The 16,963-nt window shown below is 43.2% G+C and overlaps 2 protein-coding genes and 1 long non-coding RNA gene across 4 annotated transcripts in view; 1 reads left to right on the plus strand and 2 right to left on the minus strand.

The window, feature by feature from the left end:
* Positions 1-9,451, minus strand: part of LOC148184221 (uncharacterized) — a 54,238-nt gene extending 44,787 nt beyond the window's left edge. Inside the window, exons 1-2 of one of the 2 annotated variants that reach the window (XR_015772735.1) lie at positions 9,320-9,451; positions 8,880-8,948 (exon numbers count right to left, since the gene is read on the minus strand). This is a non-coding gene — a long non-coding RNA (uncharacterized LOC148184221). Of the gene's footprint in view, positions 1-8,879; positions 8,949-9,223 lie in introns of both variants that reach the window. The other variant, XR_015772734.1, reaches the window with a different exon arrangement.
* A 141-nt stretch (positions 9,452-9,592) lies between these two features.
* MAD2L1 (mitotic arrest deficient 2 like 1) lies at positions 9,593-12,002 on the plus strand. The gene is made up of 5 exons (XM_005533138.3): positions 9,593-9,702; positions 9,887-10,033; positions 10,121-10,241; positions 10,576-10,679; positions 11,145-12,002. Exons 1-5 carry the CDS (start codon positions 9,618-9,620, stop codon positions 11,315-11,317), a joined length of 630 nt encoding a protein of 209 aa, XP_005533195.1. The 5' UTR covers positions 9,593-9,617; the 3' UTR covers positions 11,318-12,002.
* Positions 12,003-12,328: 326 nt separating this feature from the next.
* Positions 12,329-16,490, minus strand: RPL7L1 (ribosomal protein L7 like 1). Its single transcript, XM_005533139.3, has 7 exons — positions 16,341-16,490; positions 16,093-16,201; positions 14,352-14,515; positions 14,048-14,185; positions 13,697-13,806; positions 13,317-13,529; positions 12,329-13,057 (listed from the first exon to the last, which is right to left on the minus strand). Exons 1-6 carry the CDS (start codon positions 16,355-16,357, stop codon positions 13,321-13,323), a joined length of 747 nt encoding a protein of 248 aa, XP_005533196.2. The 5' UTR covers positions 16,358-16,490; the 3' UTR covers positions 12,329-13,057; positions 13,317-13,320.
* Between the last annotated feature and the right edge of the window lie 473 nt (positions 16,491-16,963).

A 16,963-nucleotide genomic window follows, 5' to 3' on the forward strand; every position in this document is an offset into this window, starting at 1 on the left:
AAAAACTCAAGCAGATGCATCTGGCAGGCTTTAGTCTTCTACAGACCCCTGAGGTTTCCCATTCTGCCAGATTTCATGAGAAAATGAAGGGACTTGGAGGCTTTCTGTGGTGTGTAGGAGAAGGCTGGGGCTGTGAATGCTTTAATGCTGCCAAGACAATGAGATTGCTTAGTCCCAGAGCCTTCATGGCCAAAGTCTGTAAGGTGCCCATGGTGCAGAAAGCCCAAAGAAAAAAACTGCATGTTGTAGAATAGTGAAGGCACTAAATTCAAACTACCAAATTGATTTGCCAGGATTTTGAGGCTTCCTCCTCAAAGAAAAAAAAACTGCTCAGTAAAATTCTTTCTCCAAAGCTTTCCTGGCACATTTTTATTAATGGTCTGGATGATGGGGCAGGGTGTACCCTCAGGAAGTTTGATAATAAAAAGCAGGGAGGAGCAGCTGATGTGCCAGAAAGACATGCTGCCATCCAGAGGGAGCTCGACCACCTGAAGAAATGGGCTGACAGGAACTTCATCAGCTTCCACAAGGAAATGTGCAAAATCCTGCACTTGAGGAAGAATAAAAGAGCCTCCATGCAGCAGGACATGCTGGAGGCCAAGTAGCCAGAAAACAGCTTTCTAAAAAAGGATCTGGGCACCAGGTTGGACATGAGGCAACACTTGGTCTCCTATGAAGGAAGGCCAAGAGAGCTGGAACACTTTAACCTGGAGATCTCCATCCCTGAAGATATTCAAAAACCACGTGGACCCATTCCTGGGAAATCTGCTCTACATTATCCTGCTTGAGCAGGAGGGGTTGGACAAGAAAACCTCCTGAGGTGCCTTCAAACCTCAACCATTCTTTGTTTCTGTATCTCCTTCAAAGTGCTGGAAATAAAATGTGTTATGAATAAGCACATGTTGAGTACATGTGTAACCTTCTCCCTTCTATTTCTTGGAAAAGGCATCATGGAAAAGGAAACCACCAGAGCAAGTGTGTGTATATATATATATATATATAATCTCTATATATATATCAATATATAAATATAAAACTTTGTATGAGAAAATAATGGGAGAGCATATAACACAGTAAACACAAATGGAATATTTAAAACTTGACTTGCCTGTGACTATTTCACTCCCACAGAGCATGTAAATTTACAAATTTCCTACTTCCTTACATGATCCTTGTTTTTCATTTTCCTCAGATATGGAAAGATTCTGATAATTTATAAAATCAGCCAGCAAGCCAATGCCAATTTTAGTATATACATGATTTAGACCTGCTTTTAGTTTAATTGACATTTTGCTTATTTAAAACACAAAAACTGGCCACTGAGGAAAAAGCACTCACTTTTAACAGGATCATGGAAATATTAGCAACAGCAGCCCATAAATCACTAAAAATGATTTTTAGATTCTCAGAGAATGAACAGCCAGTGTGTCAAATAGAATGGAGGTTTGATGGAGAAGGAATGTGTTTTTCTGGGAACAATTATTTTGCTTCACCAAAACGAGTCCTGTTATAAAGGGCAGTCCTTATTCCAACATAAGCATGATTTTTAGTGTTCCAGTTAATCATACAGTAAGCCAAATATAAGAAAATTCATTCTCAGGCATATAAGCAAGTGACAGCACCTTTACCAAATTAAACAAAAAAAAACAAAACAAAACAAAAAAAAAATAGAAAAAGACTGATCCCACAGAATTTCACTTTAGAGCTGTTAAAGGTATGGGTAATTTCATGCTACAATTCTCAAGGGGAAATAAGGGAGACATGCAGTTCTAATGTCACACTCCCAGACCATGCCCTTCTCCACACAAAGACTGAGAAAAGAAAGAGGGAAAAAGGTCATACAGGCTTGAGTAGGGACTGAGACTGCCTATTCTAGAAATACCAAGAGTGATTTAACACAGCAGAAATACTCTGTATAAAGAAAAAGTAATGTAGCACTACATAGGTCAGTAATTTGTTTCAGACTAGCTTTTATCCAAATCCAGCCATAGTTACTTGAAGTCACTATTACTAAATACTGAATAGTTACTGAAAAGTGGTTCAGGAGCCCCCAGAAAATCAGAGCTAAGTCAAGTCTTCCAAAATGCTCCTGAAGCCACATCAAGAGTTGGATGTGAAGGTGAAAGGTGTGCACACAAACACAAGTCAGCTCAGACACCAACTGCTCTGAATCTAGCAAAGAAGGCACAGCTGGGTTTTTTAAGCCTTTAACATATTAAAAGTTGGCTAAATCATCCCAACTCACAATTCATCATCTTAAGTGATGGGGCCTTTTTTTCAGGTAACTTAATTCTTTGCTAAAATCTTCTGAAGGTCTCAAAATCCCGCACAGCCAGTAGTTTCCCATTTGTGATTTCTCCATGCCACTCTCAAATCAGTAATTTTCCAGTTCTAGTTGTGCTCAGCAGCTGTAAAATTCAGTTTATACTGAACAACTCTCTCGAGCAGGGTGGCTGATGAGCATTGCCCAAACGCCACAATCTTTCACAAACCCATGTCATTTGTGGTACCATGACTACTGCAACCCCACCTTGAAGTACATGAAACCAAAGAACTGAATTTGTTACTGCATGTTCTGAGGTGTTACACGAAACTTTTGTTTACAACACTTACCTACCATTAGATCATGTCCTTTGGATTTACAGCACCCTGTTTGATGTTGGAGAATATCTATGTAACGTGTCTGCTACAGGTTTTTGTTTCAGTCTAGGTTCAGTTTTGCTACTATCAGCATTTTTAAAAATATTTTTTCTTATTTTTTACAAAACTGGAGCTGAAACTGGAAATGGAAGTGATCATGTGCATGTCCTCTGCCATCTGCAGCGAATTTAGGTGGATTCTTTTTCTCTCTTTATGAATAACAGTGCAATTTGTTTGGTAAATATAATGCAAAATCGCCAAGGGTAACGTGTAAAAACCTGCAGGTCAGCACAGACTGGTTGGCCAAAACGTGCCCAAGGCCAGAGCAAGGTTAAGGCTGCCAAGGAGAGGAAATCTAAACACCATCAGAGTAATGCAAACCTCGTGTGTGGCAGTAACTGGAGCCAGCCAAGCACAGCGAGATGGAGCTTTTGGAAGGGAGAGTTTCAGCAATGGAGCCATGCTGGTGAGGGAAAGAGCTGCTCAAGAGGGTGCAGGGCATTCTACCCAACAAACTAGCACAGGCAGACAAGGTATGTCACCCTGCAGCATTTTATGAGATTATTTTGGTAATAATAGCAAGAGACAAATACCCCTCATTTCCTACAACCATCCAGGGCAATGCATCTTTGTTACCATTTCCCACTAATATAGTTTTGTGGGTTTTTAACACAGTTTACAACAAAAATGTTATCGTGACTATCAATAAATAGAAATATTAGAAAAGGTTCTCTGTCACAAGTTTAATTCAGAGCAAGAGACTCCACTGTTTAAATTTTATTGGTGTTGAAAATCTTATGCAAAGTGAAAATGTATGGAAAATAAAGTAAAAGAAACACAAAATAATTTGAGAGCTGGACTGCGCTTCTGCACTCTCTTTGCCAGGATTGACCATTAAGGCTCAATCTCTTCCTCTTCCCTGCTGTCTCCAAATAGATTTTCAACTCCCTTCTGTTCTGGGGCACAGTTTCAACAGATGGAATGAGGAATGCTGCCCAGCCACACTAGCTTAAAGCTTGGTGACAACACTTTTCCGGGCATGGGAGATGAGGGTTTGGATTTCCTTTGGATGTAAATTTTACTGAACTTTAATTTTTTCTGTGTTGGATGACTGTTCTCATATCAGAGTGTTAAAGTGAGTGTGAGTTCTGTCACCACTGTCAAAATTCTACCAAAAACAAACAAACCAACCAAAAAAAAAAATACACAAAAAACCACCAGACTGTTCTTGAAAAGAAAAGGATGTCAGTGCACAAGGCATCTCCATGGCAGAAGAAATAGAAACTCAATGTAGACGAGCTTGGCAGGACTATTAAATCCTTTTGTGGAAATTTGAAGTCTACATCTAAACTGATTAGCAGAAGTTCATACAAAGTCCCAGGCAAGCGAGGATGGAAAAGGAGAGTGCTGACTCCCAGCTAACACAAGGGAATTTTTCTCAGTAGCCAGAGTGACCTGACCCTTAAGGTAAGAATCTACCCGTGGTCTACCTTCCACTGACTGTCAGATTACAACCAAGGAGTAGCTTACCTTGAGCAATAATGCCACATTTTCACTCAAATCTGATTTGAAGGAAGACTGTAAGGAGCAATTATCATCAAAGTGCTACTCACATTACCAAGCCATCTGGTTTCCATTTTTACACTCCTAGCATTGTCACATCACGAGGTTTGGGTGAGACCCCCCTGTGCAAGAGGCACAGGTAACAGCTTGGAAATTGAATTTTGAGATTGGACTTGCAAATGTTGTTACACCCTTCTCCAGTTTTTCTCCTAAAAATTTTGCCAGCATTGACTAACAGCAAGCAGTGAATCAGATGTCCTTCTGGGTTCATGGATGACGGAGAAAATCAAGTGCATTTGTTCAAATTGTATCAGCAAATCCTTCCTTCATTTTTCACATGTGATGCAGAATTGTATAAAGCTTTGGTTTGTACCTGATACTTCCCACACCTACCTCAACACTGTTCCTGTGCAAAGACAGCTTCTTTAATGGGTGCTAAGCCATCAGTGCTAGTAATCAGATACTGCTCTGATTTCCAGATAAAGGCATTTTTAACAGTTCACGTTACTTCCAGACTGCTCATGTTTGTTTGTGAACCAGCAGAGCAGATCAGTTCTGATGAAGGCACACAGAAAGTTTAGGAGTCAGGCATTTGTCTCCAGGCTATGGGATGAGACTTCCCAAGGAAGCAGTGTGCACTGAGAGATGCAGGTATGAGGTGGAGAGGAAGTGCTCAGGGTACAGTCCCAGCCCATGTGGCCTGCGTGCCTCATGAAATATTTTAGCTCATCTCACTATTAGGACTCATTGGTGACAATTTGCTCTTTTTTTTTTTTTAAAAAAAAAGGTATACATAAATTTCTCTAAACATATGGAAAAGGATGTTTTTCTTGAAATAAATTACGTTCACTGAAGAATTCCTACAACCACACAGGAATAAATATCTTTAGAAAGTCATTCTTTGCTGTTTTCTTAAACTGTCCAATACTTTTGAGAACAAATTTGAATATTTTTATGCCTGTTCTCAGTATTGATTATCATTCTGACAACAGGACACCTAACTTGTCTGAAGAGCTAACCACGGAAAAAAATGCCTAAAGACTCTAATTTTCAAGTGGAAATAAAGGAATTATTCATATTTTTTCCTCAAATATTTCTAATGCAAATAACATGCTTTTCACAATGTATTTCCCTCTTCAGTCATCACAATTCTCAGGCATTATGTAAGCTGCACTGTATTCCTTGCTACACAATTAACTGAAGAAGCCCATCATGGTAATAGATCCGAAGTGACACAATGAGAAAGCAGTCACAAAGCAACAATTCTCATCTAACATGCTGCAACCACACAACAGAATCCAGTCAAAATTCCCTATGGAACTACCAAGGCATATTTACTGTGCTACCAATCTTCAGGATCCTTTTCTCCTCAGTTTCTGATGACCCACCAAAAGTCTCTGCTGATACACCTATAAATGATAATTGGGTGTTCCAGGGTACTTAAGAAGGCTCATTTTGAATTTAAAGCTAAACTGCCAGCTTAGTAAATTTAATCTACCTGAGAACTCCCCAGTTTTTCACTGATTAATAAACAGTAAAACTTCAGATGTGACAGGAGCTAAACTGAACCGGATTAACATCCACCCTTCAAACTATCAACCTTCAGGTTGGGGATTAAGTAATGAAGGGGATTAAGTTGTAAAGAGCAGGATTCAGTGGATTTCACATACCTGTTACCAGTGTAACATGACATCATCCAGCACTAAGGGGTTCTCAAGGCACAAAAAAGCTCAATAAAGTCCTGTTCTTCCCAATTCTGAAACAGGACTCCTATACTCACATGAAATGTTTGAAGATACTCATTCTCTGTTAAATTGTCTTTAATGCAACAGCAACCAAAGGAAAACAAGAAAACTGGGCATTAAGTATTCCCTTCATTCTGGAACAATGATTTTAAAACTAGAAAAAGATGTAAAACTAGTAAAGAACCTAACAGTAAAACCAACTCGCTGTGCTTCCAGCCAAAACTGAAGGGGTGCAGATAACGCGTGTGCCTGCTGCCATCTCCTGGTAGTTTGGAGGTAAAACCGTCACAAATATTAACTTTTGCCTTCAGAAAAATGTCAGGTCTTCTAAGGAAGACCTTCCCCCAAAACCGAAAATATACTATTTAACATTCAACAGAATGAGCTATTCAAAACTCTCAATATCGACAAGAATTTATTTCCCTGTACAAGGCAGCCACTACCTGGACAGAGCTACTTTCAAGCTAAATGGAGTTCTAATATTGGCTTAAGTAAAGAAACATCAAAGCGCCTTCATTTTCCAAAACAAATAAGTACTCACCAGAGTTATTCTAATTTCAAAACACATTCAGAAAATTAACTGTAAAAATTTCCACATGGCATTGGAAACCAAAGGAATTCCCTTTGGGAAGCCTGCTCATCGTATCAAAAGTTATAGTGGAGATTATCTGCCCACACTGGCTCATTTTAATATCCATTTCTTTTCATGAATACTTAAATTTCAAGACAATCTTTCACTGTTGCACTACTCTCATTGCCTTTGGTGAAGGACACAGCATTGCTATTTGTAATAATATTCCATGTTTTATGCTTTCAGAATAGGATTAGCCAACTTGGACAGAACTTTTATTTTGACAGCTGACAGGAGGCACCTGTACTTATCCTGCAAACTTCAGTGCTCCAAAGACTGTTGAAACTTTCATTTCACATGCTATTTTGCTATGCTGGAGGGAAGAGACCTGTCCACATCCTCCTGAAGGTTAAAAAATAATTAAATAATGGGAATGAACTCTACAAGTGGATTATGTCTTCTAGTGTGCTGAATGACTATGGGAATGTGACCTGGCTTGCCTTAAAAAAAAAAATGAGGGCATACCAGTGATTTGGATTGCCCATGGTTCACTGACAACTGCCATGGGGAAACAATCACTAAATGTTGCAGAAAAGCCAAGCTAAATACAGATCATTTCCCTTCACAGAACGAGAATCAAAAAGGTTGTGTCATAACAACAAGCTGTAATTGAGAAACTGAACAATGACTGAAGAGTTTTAAGAGACCTAAATTAAATCCAACTGAGATTTCATATTCCTTATGAAAATGAAGGTTTTATCATGAGATAATTAAAGCAAGGATAGCCAACTCCTGGTGTGCCAGAATGTGTAATTTAGCTTGTCATCCTGGTTCGTGAGAGTCCCTGGGAGCTGGGCAGGAAGCAGCCAGTCACAAATCAGCCACTCACCCACAGCAGAGCTGCAGAACCCTCCTCCTGCTGGACATTCCCTAAACACAAACCACGGGCACTGTCTAAGGAGCGTGCTCAGGAACACGAGGAAGGACTTGTGTGCATGTCCCCATCACACCTGGCCAGTCCACGGTCAGATGGCAACTGCAGCTTAGATACAGCACAGACAAAATGCAAAGGCTTTGGAGACTTTTTATGGGAGAGAAGGGAGCACATGAGGGCAAAAAGTGGTGCTAATCCCAGCACCAGGGAGAGAAAAGTGACCCAAAACTCAGAAATGGCAGGTGCAGGAAGCTTAGAGTTCTAACAGAGGTCACCAGCCACTCTCGGTGCCTGCCAGGTGAATCTTGTTGGAAGTAAAGAAGCGATTAAATGTGTAACTGATAAGCATATGCAGCTGTGTGTGTGCAAACCATCCAAACTGAGACACAGTGAAATTATCTCTGTAAAACAAGAAACACCTGGATTCCTTTCTTCTGTCTGATTTTAACAGGAGAACAGCTAGAGGAGAAAGATGCTAAATAATAATTGAAAGTTCTTCTATTCTTGCCTGGTCTCACGCTTGCAAGATCTTTTATTTATCACAAAAATGAGCAGCTCTCCAAAAGCAAAATGGACAAGAAGCCAAGTGTAGAAAAAACCCCAGAGGACTGAGACCATTTTGGGATAAATAAGTAAGAGCACCATAGTACATAATGTTTTAAGCAAAACAGCTGATATTCACAGCAATCCAATTTCTAAAAGTTAGGCTTTGGATGAAAAATGCTTCCATTATCACAACCTTGGAAACATGCCACTCTTTACTCAGAAAATATTTCATTCAGACTTATGTATAACACAATCACTAGTGAATAAAATCCAGAATAAATTTCCCCTGGTAAAATTAAATTATTCAGACTCTTTCAGAACTTCAGCACATGACTTCCGGACAATACCATTTGTTTTAATCACAGCAGCCTGAACCCTGAGGCAAACCATACTTCCTCTTGGACCAAAACTGGAACCAAGAGAAAGCCCAAGCTTTGAGAAAGCCAAGCTTTTGAGAACAAGTGTTTTATTACAATAAAATAAGCAATCACACCATCAATTCACTCTCTTAGCAGCTGGCCCACTGTACTGTGTAATGACCACATGTTTTTTATCCTCAATATAAACATTTCTGTTTCGAATGCCACTTCATTTCAAGACTGTTCCATTTGTTTCTTTCAAGGGCAATATGGGTATCTAACACAGGTACACTTTAAATGATAACATCAAATAATGCTTTGGAAAAATCACATTCAGGGAATGATTTCATTTGCAGCTCTTCTGTGTCCAGCAAATCCATTCATTTTCGTTTTCTTGCCTGTAACTGATTTTATCAGCTAATTAGCTGGCCACCTTGTTACTATTGCAGCAGACTGTAAATTCCCCTCTTCATATGACTAATATACTTCAACATTTACTTGTTTTGCTCAGCCTCTCTTACCTGTTAACCTCTGCCAGAGCTTCCTCCAGGTGATGGCCACTGCTACTTGCAACATCTTCCTTGGTCTCCCTGCAGTAACAGGACTGAAGTTGTTTGACCAAGCGGCAAATTCCCTTCACCAAGGCAGCCCAGCAACCCAAATGCCTCTTAACCTCCTTTTTCTTCTTTTATTTTCTGGAGCTATTATGGACTGAAGGAAAAATTGTTTATCTTGCTTTCCCACGTTCTCCCCACCTGCCTCTTCGCAGTGCTTGCAGCATTTTATTTGAACTTGGAACAGCTACCGCATGACTTACGCCATGACTTACAACAAATCATAAGTGAAGCATTTGTTCAATTCATACCTGAAAAGTACCATTTTTAGGTTCACAAGGTCGAATGCACCTAGGCAAAGGCTGACACCCAACTTCCCACAGCATTCCCACGGCAGAGCCCCTCACCCGCTCCACGCTGCCCTCAGCCCCGCCCACAGACGCATCGGCACCGGGAACGGACGGGGAGTTGAACATGGCCGGAAAAAAAAACAACTTTTTTTTTCCCACGAGGCAGCCAGGGGAGCCCGCGGCCCGTTTTCCATGGATAAGGGGCATGGGGAATCGCCATTCCCAGAGGGAAGGCCGCTGGAGGCTGCTCCTGAGGCGGCGCGCGCCGCCCTCAGCGCGGCCGCGCGGCCGGGAAGGGGCGGGGCCGGGAGGGGGCGGGGCCGGATTCGACCCGGGGGGCGGGGAGGCGGCGGCCATGGCGGCGCAGCAGCAGCAGCTCGGCCGGGAGCACCAGGGCATCACCCTGCGCGGCAGCGCCGAGCTCGTGGCCGAGTTCTTCTGTGAGAGGGCCGCGGGGGGACCTCGGGGAGCGCGCTGCGAGAGAGAGAGAGAGAGGGAGGGAGGGAGGGAGGGAGAGAGAGAGAGGGAGCGGGAGGCCGCGTCTTGTGGGGCGGCATGGCCGCCGGGCGGGGCGTGGGTGGGAGGTGGTACACATCCCTTTCCATCCCCGTCCAAATCGCGCAGCCTATGGGATCAACAGCATCCTGTACCAGCGGGGCATCTACCCCCCCGAGACCTTCACCCGCGTGCAGAAGTACGGGCTCACCCTGCTGGTCACCACGGACCCCGAGCTGGCCAACTACCTCAACAACGTGACGGAGCAGATGAAAGGTGCGCGCCGGCGGCGGGGCCCTCCCTGTCCCCGGTGTCCCTGCCGCTGCTTGTCGCGCTCCAAGTGACCGCCGTGGCTTCTTGCAGAGTGGCTGTACAAGTGCATCGTGCAGCGCCTGGTGGTGGTCATCTCCAGCATCGAGAGCAGCGAGGTCCTGGAGCGCTGGCAGTTCGACATCGAGTGTGACAAAACTGCGAAGGACGACAAGTGAGTACCGCGGCCCCTGCACTCACCCTCTTCCCTATCCGGAGTACCGCTGCAGGAACAGAACCAATGGCCTTGTTCCTTCAGACCTTTCTCAGTGCCCTGCCCTCTGTTTTTCTGCAAACCAGTCATTATACGATTGAACACACAGACAAAAACATCAATAAAGGGAGACCAGCTATCACTTAACTTTTCTAAGGACTTAGAAAGTGTCCCTTTCTACTCTAAAAATACTGTAGCAAACAGTCTACCAGAGCTTAACAAAGACAACTGTGTTTAGAGGGAACTCAGTACAGTAGCAGTTTTTTCTCTTACCAGAGTTCTCTTACTTTTCCAGTGGACCACGAGAGAAATCTCAGAAGGCAATTCAGGATGAAATTCGCTCTGTCATCAGACAAATAACTGCCACAGTAACCTTCCTGCCACTCTTGGAATCTGCCTGTGAGTATTCCAGACTGATCTAAAGAAATGAAACACTTTTGAAAAACCTCAGTAACTTTCCAACTTTGGAAAATATTTTCTGTTTTTCTGAGGCTTTTTTAATTATTACACCTTGTGCACCATAATGTTCGTGAGGCAGCACTTTGTTAGACTGAAATCAGGACAGAACTTGAGATGGCTTAAACTTGGGAAGTTTGTATGTATGCCCTAAGGAATGCAAGTTTTTGTGAATAATTTGTTCATATGAAGTGTTACACAGAGCTCAGCTCCACAGCATTGTAACATGTTTGAAAAAAATATTTTTTTCAAACCCGAGAAAACAAAAATGACTTCACATAAATATAACTTGTTTTAACTATTTTTTTCACATAACTTCTGAAAACCTTGGTCCTTGGCTCAAGTTCTAGAAGATGTACTTCAAACCTGCCATCTCCTTATGGTGAATTTGTTTTCCCTTGCTCCCAGGTGCCTTTGACTTGCTGATATACACGGATAAAGATTTGGCAGTGCCAGAAAAGTGGGAAGAGTCAGGACCACAGTTCATAGCCAATTCAGAAGAGGTTCGGCTGCGTTCCTTCACCACCACAATCCACAAAGTCAACACCTCAGTGGCTTACAAGAAGGATTCTGTTCCCTAAGATGCAGGGGCAAGTTCTATGTGTGTAAATATCCTGTCACCTTGTATAGTTTCTGTTCATGCAGCTAAGCCATGAACACATCATTACTGTCCTCTTGATGAAGTATGACACAGTGACAAAATGACAGAGAAAAAGTGTCTGTGATAATGTGACCCTAGACTAAGCTGGCATCATTTTTAAAGAGATTTTAAAAAAGGTATTCATGGTCATAGCTCAATTCTTACTGTATGAGCTAAACTAATGGTGTGTTAAACCACTGCCGCTGCTAGAAAAACTGCCTAAATCTAGGATTAGCTGCTAGAATTGTGTTCAGATCCTGTAATTTTATATTTTGAAATTATTTTAAAACTGCATTCTGTTAGCAGTCTTAAGTTCTCTGTAGCAACAAAAAAAAAAATCTCATTCCTGGGGTGCCAATTCTCATGTTAAAAGCCTGGGCTGTTTTATTACCAGAAATAACCCTAACACAAATCAACCAAGCAATTTTACCTCTCTACACTGGCAGCAGCTGTTTATCAGGAAAACTTTAAATAAACAAAGCCATGTATTTTAACGACCACTGGGCTCTAGTTCTGGGGATGGAGTTGTTCCGTCTGTGTCTGTAGTGTCTGTCCAGCATTTTCTATGTTTTTATTATTGTTTTACAGAATAAAGCTTTGAGTTTTATAGTGTTCTCTAATTCAGAGTCTGCAGTCCTTCGTGTTTCAGATGGGTTTATGAATGCTACATCCTAGTTTAGAACTGCCACACAAGTTTAACACCCAAAAGGCATCCTCCTTGTGTTGTTAGTTAACTGTTTCCTTCCTGAGTCCAAGTGTTGTGGAGTCCAGTGGAATGTTAATCCATTCGTGGATTAACAGCTTGGCCCCAGGTAAGTCTTCAAATAACAATTTAAAGTCACAGTGAACTAATGACTAAGCACACTGCCTTCTTGTTAAACAGCATTCAACTCTTCATGTGCTCTTACCCATTTTTGTATAACAAGAAATTAGGGATTTAAAACACTAGAACTTTCACTCTGCCACGTTGTTTTTATTACTTCCTTCATTAAATTCATTCCAGACAGAGTGTTTAACTCTGTTTTTTCCACTCTTCTTCAGTGATGTCGGACTTTCTGTTATAATAATATAATTTCAAAAGTTTATTTAAAAAACATCAAGCACATATACCCCAAACCATGCCTGTATTACAACCTTTTTGAGCTTTCCTATTTCCAGGAAAAAATTTTCTCCAGCAGTCCCAATCCAGCAGAAGTAAAAAAAAAAAGGCAGTCCTCTAAATCAGGAGCACGAAACCCATAACTTTTTAAAATAAATACAATCTAGGTACTTAAAAAGTTATATTATTCACTGTTAGGGCTTGTGCTGCAGTAACAGAAGAATACCTTGGTGTTTTCTTTTGCCTGTCAGCAAAACTGTGACTGCACTACCCCTCACCCCTGGAAGCAGATGCACTTCAAAGAGTGAAGTCTGCAGTAGTGAGCAGAAAAAACACTTCTTTTACAGAGATGCAAGTCAAATTGTTCCAAGAAGCTCGTTCTTGTAGCAAAGAGAATTTATCTTCTTTAAGAAGAGCCAGCCCGAAGTCCATCTCCACTATCATCTCTGTATTTCTTCCTTTATAGAGGCACCAGCAGTCAAGGGAAGTTGCAAATAGATCATTGCATGTAGATTATGTCCATGGAAAGGTACATGTGAAAAGGAACAGGTGAAGTCTTGATCCTGAAGTTTTCACAAAAACCTGCAGAATAGGGAAGAAAATAAACAAGAAAGTTGTATCGTTTCCCAGGAACCAAGCTTTCATGGAGGTGTCCAACAGCATGGGCTGATTCCTAACAGGACCCATGATCTTGGTTAGTTTCCCCTACTCTGAGGTCACTTTTGTAGAGTGACAATCAAAACCAAGGGAGCCCCCCCATCATCTTCAGTGGCAGTCTGGCTGTCCTTAGGAAAGGGAATGAAGGGTAAGCCTCAGAATCAACCCAGCAGGCGCTGCTCACCTGACTAGTTGAGCTGACGGATGAGTCGGTTGATTTCATCACCTCTGTAGCCAGGCTTGCCCATCTCCTTGAGGAAACCCACTCTGTTCCGCGATGCGTGGCGAGCCACCGACAGATGGAATGGCCACAAAAAGCTGGTTACTCTTTTGAAATACTTCCCAGTTGAGTAGATTTCATGAATAAGGTCTTCCAGGCAAATGATACCACAGCCACCTGCACAAGAAAAAATAATAAATAAAGAGATGTCTGACCGTATCATTTTCCCTCACACTGCTCCAGAATTGCTGGTCTCAAGATTTTGTGTCTCCCCACCCTTTTGGATCAGACTGTAAACTCTCAACACCTAACTCTTTCCTCAATTTTCTCACCCTCTTCCTCACCTAAATGTTCCTCTATCAGCATGTTGTCTGTCAGAGGCACCCTCTTTTTCTTGATCTTGGCCTGGCCCCGTTTCAGGATGAGCTCTCGTACAGATTTCAGGTTAGGCTGCCTGTGCAGAAACAAAAATCAGATTCTTAAACAGAAAGACATAATGCAGAGGGAAGCCCCATCCCACCTCCTTGTGCAGAGGTGGGAAAGTAACCAAGTTATATCAACAACAATGAGAAAAGGGACAATAACAAGTTTTAGATATAAAGCTGACTAAGTTTTGACCGTTACTGGACAAGTAATGGATCTGTGATAGCAGCTGGAGAATCCAGTGACCCCCAAGTCACAGGAGGGGTACGTACCCCCACGCCACGTAAGGCTCCACGGTCCGCAGCATCTTCAGCGTCAGTGGGCTCAGCTTCACGAACATCCCAGTGTAATTCTTCTTCAGCCGCAGCAACTCCATCACTTTTTTCACCCTCTTAGTCACTCCCTTAATACTGAGGAAAAAAATACTTCTTAGTAACCACATTTCTGTCATAGACCAACAAAAGGCCTCAGATCACCAGCAAGGAGACATGTCTGGGTTGATCCCACTGCCTTGGTGTAGAAATGACACAACAAAGGGTAGCAACAATAAGGGAAGGAGTAGGGGAAGGTTCTTACTCCACAATCCTCACGACGAAGGCCAGTTTGCTCTCCTGAGGTGCCACTGCCTGCCCAGGCCTCTGCTCCATGCGCCTCAGCCGGGCGTCATCGCGGCGTTTGCGCCATGAGTCACGAACAAAGGTCTCCAGGCGCCTGAACTGGATCTGTTTCCCCTTCTGCTGCTACAGACAAAAGGAAAACAAAGTGTCACCCAGCCCAATAGTCTCAGAAGCTTACATCTCAAAGGCCAAATGAAATGCAGAAGTAGTGAACAATGTTCTTTTAGCTTTCAAAACAGTAAGAAAATAAATTTGATTATCTAAGCCCAAGTGAGACAGAACTGGGGGACAACATACAAATTTACACAAAACTACTATTTATGAACAGCAAACAAAGAGTTCTTCCCCAGGAAAAATATAAATTAGGGAAAACAGAGCAAGACCCAGGATACTTCTAGGCACAGCTACACACACAGCTCACCAATGGCTGGGAAAGCCAGAAACAACATGTGGGCAAAACAGATGCTGTAATGTAACTCAAAATTACCCTCCAACAGAAAATAACTGCATTTAAAGTCCTTTTCTATACAGGCACACACGTAAAAAAAAATAATTAAAACATTCAAGTAACTATTAAGTATTGCTCATTTAAACAGCCAACACCTGTCTCATCTGATAAAAAGTCTTTTCATTACTAGAAAAGCCCCTTTTTCAAATTAAACAGATGTTTAAATGACTCTCCTTAGCTTAGGAATAAGTACATCCACCAAGTCATAGTGTTTTCATATACAAACAGGACTTGAAAATGCACAGCATTACACACATATATTTAAGACACTCTACTGGTTAAATTAGCAGGCCATTTTAAATTAAAGAATCTGTAGCTGTGTGTCTTCTGTTCTATTTCACCTTGTAAATCACCAGTGAAATTGGTTTGAATTTTCAAAGCAGGCAGACCTAATCAAATTCTCATCAGTACGGTCCTTTTTAGAACGAGAATCTTAAGGAGTGGTTATTTAACATTATTGCTTACGCTTTCACCTTGGAAACACAGCAAGCCACTGATGCTTTTAAAAAAGTAAACACAGGATCAAAAATGGCAGGAGTTTTGCACATAATCCCACAAAATTCACTGGGAAAGCTTTAAGACAGATACCTACTGTATCAGCTGGGGTACAGCAGAACAGGTGTCAGACTGGGAATTAGAAAGGTTTGCTGTGCTCTGCCAGTCTGGAACTGCACAGTGCACACAGCATGTGCCTGCACTAGGACATGTGCCACCCCCACAGGCAGAAAAAGGCTTTAGCATGACCTGTGCTGCTCCAACAGAAAAATAACTCTAAATGCACCCTCCGAAAAGCACTGTTTCCATTCAGGGTTACAACACAAAGGTGGTTTCAGACAGGGAAATCCAGGGCAGCAAAGACAACTCAGCAGTGCTGCAGTTTCCCACATGTGGCCGCAAACACCTGACTATCACTGATCCAACACAAACAACTCACAGTCTTCCATATATATTCCGTTTCGGTGTAATAACCCGTAAAACTCTGTCCTCTTTACAAGGCTCAGAGACACACAGAGAAGATGTTGAGGCACTCAAGCTCCCCTCGGAACCCGAAGACGATCCCTGCCCACGCGGGGTGCTCACGGAGGGCCCCGACCACCCGGATTATTTCCTAGGAACTCCAAGCACTCGCGATTTCCTCCTCCGGAGGACGAGCTGGGGCTGCAGGACCCGACTCTGTCGGGAGCCGCCGTACCTTGCGCTTGTTGAGCAGCGCCTGCTTGGCCTGGGTGGCCTTGATGGCCAGGTACGCCTTCCTCTTCTTCAGCAAGTTCTCTGGTACCAGCGGGATCCGCCGCCTCGGCCTGTGGGCGGGACAACCCGGTCACAACCCGGTCACAACCCGGCCGCATCCCGCATCCCGCCGCCCCCGTGGCCGCCTTCAGCCCGCGGATGGCAACGGATGCCGCATCCCCTCCCCTCCTCCCTCCCCGCCACACTCACTCCTCCAGCTCCGCCATCTTGCCGGGCCGCTACCGCGCATGCGCGGGGATGAGGCGAGGTCGTGGCCGCTCCCCCTCAGGCGCTGCTCACCTTCCCGGGAATCGCCGAGTGCCGGGAAGCGCCGGCTGCGCTCTCCCGGGCGAGGCTCTGCGACCTCCCGGGGGTACCCACACGCGGCGAGCCGGGGAGAGGGGCGGACAGGGGGACACGGCGGTGTGAGAGCCGCGCCACCCGCAGGTGGTGCCAGAGGCTCAGGCTGAGCTGGACGGTGCCGGCGTTCCTGGTGCGCTCCCTGCAGCGGGGAGGCCGCAGTGGCACTGCAGCGGTAACGGGGTTTCGCTGCTCGCCTCGCTGGTGCTGCAAACCTTTACAACACTCTAAATGAGCCCGCTAAGGTTTTGACACCTAAAATATGAAAATACGTATTTAGGAACTCGATCCAAAAATGCCAGGAAGAATACGGCCCCCGGTGAGCAAACCCCCGACTGGCCATTTTTTTTTTTTTTTTTTTTTTGAATAGGAGACACAAAGCAACAAGGTTATGAAATAAATAATCTGAAACTTTTTCCGTAATTACGCAAATTTCACCCCGACTTATAAAACCGGCTGGAATCCCTTGTAGC

Source organism: Pseudopodoces humilis, chromosome 6 (assembly GCF_049639895.1).
Source record: "Pseudopodoces humilis isolate 2021_Gansu_Grassland_sample_001 chromosome 6, ASM4963989v1, whole genome shotgun sequence".
Taxonomy (NCBI): domain Eukaryota; kingdom Metazoa; phylum Chordata; class Aves; order Passeriformes; family Paridae; genus Pseudopodoces; species Pseudopodoces humilis.